The sequence below is a fragment of the Arachis ipaensis genome, chromosome B01 (assembly GCF_000816755.2).
Source record: "Arachis ipaensis cultivar K30076 chromosome B01, Araip1.1, whole genome shotgun sequence".
In the NCBI taxonomy this organism is placed as follows: Eukaryota; Viridiplantae; Streptophyta; class Magnoliopsida; order Fabales; family Fabaceae; genus Arachis; species Arachis ipaensis.
The window spans coordinates 45,631,687-45,637,184 of NC_029785.2; the positions used below are offsets into that span (position 1 = coordinate 45,631,687).

The 5,498-nt window shown below is 33.9% G+C and overlaps 1 protein-coding gene across 1 annotated transcript; it reads right to left on the reverse strand.

The window, feature by feature from the left end:
* LOC107629904 (protein CWC15 homolog) lies at positions 992–5,352 on the reverse strand. Its single transcript, XM_016332851.2, has 7 exons — positions 5,024–5,352; positions 3,442–3,548; positions 3,238–3,279; positions 3,021–3,108; positions 1,949–2,048; positions 1,597–1,697; positions 992–1,490 (listed from the first exon to the last, which is right to left on the reverse strand). The coding sequence occupies exons 1-7, from the start codon at positions 5,152–5,154 to the stop codon at positions 1,367–1,369; spliced, it is 693 nt and encodes a 230-aa protein (XP_016188337.1). The 5' UTR covers positions 5,155–5,352; the 3' UTR covers positions 992–1,366.

Sequence of the window (5,498 nt, forward strand, 5' to 3'; positions counted from 1 at the left end):
TAATTTTTTACGTACAAAAGTAAAAATTGTAAATCATATTAAGCTTGTGATTTGTGATGTCCACTCCAGAGTCTGTTGGGATAAAAGCGTATCTTTTTTTATCTTTCTTCTTTCCCCACATTTTATAATAAAAAAAAAATTGTAATGATAGTATGATACAATAAAATAAGCGCCAGTAATTTTAAGGCTTCGTTTGTTTTCTAAAATTGGAATGGGTAAATCACAAAAACTACATTAAATAATTGGGAAAGTATATGGAACTAACTAATAATCAACCAAAATTGGAACAACATAATTAATTTTATTAATTTATAATTTAATTTGTTTTTTAAATTATTGTTGATCACGTTCAAAATATGAGGGAAGATACGCTAGTGATAGGAGAGAATCACGGAACAGATACTTTGATTATTAATTAGTTGGTTTCATATAATTAATTATGTTTTATTAATGACATAGAAATTATATCCAAAACCATCCAATTTACAAGAAAAAGAAACATCCGTGTGTCTATCAGTAGCAACATCCGGTTAAAGTTACCGGTGCCTCTGGTTTACCAGTTGGCTAATTCTTGGCTTATATAGAGTTGGTTCCCTAGCATTGTTATAAATAATTTTTATTGTTATGTCTAATATTAAATATGTATTCTTAAAAATTATTTTAAAAATTAAATTTTGATACAAAAATACATTTTTCTCAACAATAAAATTATTCAAATACATTTTTGGTAGTTAAACTAATTAGAATTGAAACCGAGAGACTAAATCTAAATATTATGTCTACTTATTAGAAATCGAAACTAAAATTTTAATATCAAAACACAATTTCAATTCTTTCCGCATCTCAAGAAAGTGAGAACATATAGAAGAATGAAATTTTATAAGAATTGAAATTAAAAATTTAATATTTCTTTTTACAGATACTCTCATTTACTTTTTCAAATTCCAAATTTACTCGTCTCTATATTTATCTTAACCAAACATAATACTACAACATAATTTAGTACTACAACATAACTCAGTCCAGTACATTTTACACTAAACACAATACAAAAACTTAATTTCTATCAAGTAGTCTCTTTTTCAATCTTAATCTCCCTTTCAAACATAACCTAATTGTTGTAGAACTAGACCGGATTTTCATTTTCAATGATCAAACTATGAGATAGCCAGATGGGTAAGATTTTTAAAACCTTGAGCCAAACGAGCACGGAAGGTATGCACTAGTACCGTGTAAAAATACATTAGAAAATATCAGTAAATTCATCCATCACAAGTAAATCATACATTTAGATACAAAACACAAGCTGGAAATGAGCGAGTTTCTTCTTCAACTCGAAACAACTCAGGCTTCTCTACACGAGCCCTTACTTCATGTATTTTTGCAGGAATTTCCTGTGGAAATCATTCCTTATGGTATCATTGATGAATCGCTTGGCCACCTTGGTTTCACCACGGGCTTGGTTCTTAAACACCACATCATCGTCCCACCTAAAACAACCAAATGCACGTGCAAAACAGTTAACCAAAAAAAAAATCATAAAGAAAAATAACTGCCGTTTTGGTTTTCAAGGAATATAAATCTGTAGATTCAAACCTTCTTTTCACGTTGAATGATGCAGGATTATTTAGCAAAGGGTTTCCTCGCAGAAGCTCTGCCTCCTTTACTTTAAGCTCTTCCTCTTGTTCTTGGCGTTCCTGCACAAGGACAACATACAATTAAAAGTAGCATACTAAGAATCATGACAACTCTATTCAGACCCAGCAACTATCAGCTGTAATACACAAGCAGAATGGCTCGAGCACCATCCCTCCCACAGCAAAGTGAATAGACAATAGTACTAGTATGGGAGAAAATGGAAAGAAGAGTTTGAGATCCCCATCTAGAGAGTTTCAGAGGCATGACGTGACAGGCTAAGTACAACGAAAAGAGGAGATAATAACTTTACCTTGCGTAGCTTTTCTTCTGCCCTTTCCTTCTTTATTTGTTCGAGCTCGGCCATCAAAGCTTCAGTGTCATCCTCGTCGTCGTCGTCGTCATCATCATCACTGACATAAGTTAAATGACACTTAAATTAAACTATAATTTAACTTGTTTGATTCCACAAGTTGAAGTAAGAAGTTTGACATCAAATACCAGAAAAGAAAATTTAAAGAGAAAATGACAATAGATCCCCGACCTTTTAACTCGAACATAAATCCTGACTAATTGAAAATACAAAAACATCTTTCACCTTCTAAAACGCGAGACATCTAAGTCCCTCCGTCTCTCGCGTTTTAGAGAATGAGGGACGCTTTTTGAATTTTCAATTAGTCAATGATTTATTTGTCTTCGAGTTAAAAAATCATAGACCTATTTGTCTTTTTCTCTAATTTAAAATGCAGCAGCCAACAATACAAGAGAGGACAAGGAATTATGAGATTGAAAATATCAGCTGCTAAACAAGAATATGGAAAACAAAAATAAAAAGCACAATGTGTTAAAATGACAACATAGAATTATTCACTTGTTTGAGTTTATTTGGATTTGTTTCGAAATAAATGTGACAAAAGGAAAACATTTAATTGCTAATCCAGTAACTTCCAATGGTGAAAGCAATGCTAACACTTACATCCACTAATAGTTAAGTGTCTATAAGTTATAGGATGTCATTTATATTATAGCATGTGTGTATATATAAGCACCATTGCACCAATAATATATTTTGATCCATTCGTATTCACATAAGCATTATGTGAAGTCTTATACTTTGAATGTGTAAATAAAGTATCAATCAATTATTGCTTTGCAAACCATAAAATCAAACGATAAACATGCATAAATAATGAGCTAGAATTATTCCCACAAGGCTATATGCAGAAAGATATTTTGTCATGTTACTACTTTCTAATACTAGCATGCTTGCAGATTTGAAGCAGTAAAGATGATTTTAATTAAATCAGTGGCACATAAAGGATGCATGCTGCAAACTCATGCAAACACTCAGTAGCTAAAATTTAACTGTATTTCAGATAGCAAACCTCTCATTATCACTTTTGACTTCAACATCAGAATCATCTGCATCAATACTACGTGCAACAATGCGATCTTCAATGTCTCTCCTTGCACCTGTTACAATAAAGACCCACCAAATGAGAATACTGAACGTAGAATGCTGTTCTGCTTTCTCTCTTTCTATTTTTCAGTGAAAGCCCATGCTCAAAATATTTAATTTTTAACATTCGGTAAAGAGAATACCTTCCAACAAAAGATGGCTACCCTTTCCTCGATCTCTGTCATCTGCCAAAACATAGAAGATAGAATATTAGAATATAATAGCTTAGAACAAATGAACAGCTAGAAGTTGACATATCCCCAACCCACAAATAATAATAGAAGCTTATCCGAGATGAGTTATTGCAGCAAAAAGTTTTTAAAGAGAATCACTATTGAAATTTTTACCGTTATAAGATTTATTTTTCGATGAGAAATGCCTCCGCTCACGCTCTTCTAGCTCATCACGTAGGTTCCTTCTCTTCAATTCCTCCTCTGTGTCCTGGCCTTCTTTCCTGGCAAATTTAAAACGCATTCATTAGGGAGGAAAAGATACACCAGTTAAATGAGGGACTAACATTTTAACATGCATCATTGACATGGAGAATTTTTTCATCAGTAAATGATCAAAGGTGCAACTTAACCAAAGGAGAGGAGCAATACATGAGAAAGACAGCGAACATAAAGAGAACATCAAAAGTTTACACAAGAGAACATGAGAAGACGATGAAAACAGCCATGACACCCACACCTAACTGTAACCACACTGATTGAGAAGTTTTAGTAAATAAAGTTAGTAACCCTATCGCTTCAATCACTTCACCAACATCTAATATTCTAATAAATGAATTCAAAAGTGCTTTTCATTACATTAACCCAGAAAAAAAATTGACCGTGATTACTTTCCAAACTTTCCATTATTCAATCTAGGGCACAGTGAAAACTTTTTTACCCAGACAAAATTGTCCCAAATTCCATATTGCACCCCAGATGATATTACAACTGCTTCAAGGTACAAAACATATTGCAAATCATAACATCGTGCAAATATAAGCAAAACATATACTTCTCTGTTTACCTACCCAGTTCATTCCTTATTACCTACCTATTTGGCTAATTGGCCTTTTTCTTATTACGGGTGTCCTGCATCTTCTGTTGGGAAAAACAGATACATATTTGCTAGAATGAGTGTGATTATTCCCATGGTTGGGTGTGGCTGGTATTTTAGGTCATTCCAAATATATCTGCAGTTTATCTGACTAAAAAGTATTAATCTGGATATCGTTTGTGTGTTTCATCTCTAATTTGAACTAAAACTATAATGGGACCTAAACTTTTGCATCTCCAGTCTTGTTTCATATAAGAAATGAGAAATCATCATTTTTGTAAGTCCAAAAATTGCTAATAAATGTTTACTTTTGCTGATCTAGCATGAAGCTTCCTTTTCTCCATACATGGGTGAATATCTTGCAGCATTTTATAATAAAACCTACATACTAGAGATCATTGTTTTTCTTAACCATGGAGAAGTTCTCAGAAAATCTAAGAAAAAAGAGATGTCAGGGTAATAGGTAACATTTTCCCACCATCAAAGCAACAAATTTCAATAGGAACTGATATTTAAAATTTGGAATTTGCAATTGCATTTGATTGCCGGGAATTAAAAACCCAACAAAGCAAAATAGATAAGTAAATAACCAATTAGGAGGATCTATAATTTCTCATAACAATAATACCACTTGCGACAAATCTAAAACTACAAGAGTTTCAACTTTCAACCTAAACTATGAAGTCATTAACTCTAAAAAGCAGATTCAAACACATTAAAATCTTCACAGAAAACCTAATTCATGCTCAATCCCAAATTTCGAGTACGCGTAACGAAACCCTAGACCCTCTTTTCAATCCACACGATTACTCAACATATCACACAAAATTCAGAATTGAATACAAGAGAAATTAATTTTCGGGGCGGCGGGAGGAATCGTACCTGGGCTTGAGGGTGGTGTGGGAAGCGATGTCCCTGGAAGAGTATTTCTGTGAGGGACCGAAAATTCGGGTACCGCCTTGTTCGTTGCCACCCTTCGCCGGGGCCCATGTAGGTCGCGCTGCCGTCGTCATTTGTGGTTCTTTCTTGGATCAACGAGCTTCCTGAGACGGAGTTTTAAGGTCGTCGCTGCTTCTGATGCACGGATTTGGTTTTGTACAGTAACCGCCAGAAGATGATGACGATGACGGAAGAGGAAGGGTAAAAAGGACAAACAAGAGGAAGGAAGAGGAATGAGAAAGTTTTATGGGCTCTTCTGATGTATTGGCCTTTTATATTCGACTTGGGATGAGACCGAATTTGGTTTTACCGATCTTGATCTGATTGGGCTTCACTCATTGAGATGGTTTACGACCAGTAAAATCAAACTTCATTACTTCACCAAAAACAAAAAAGAATAAACTTGCAACACAACCAA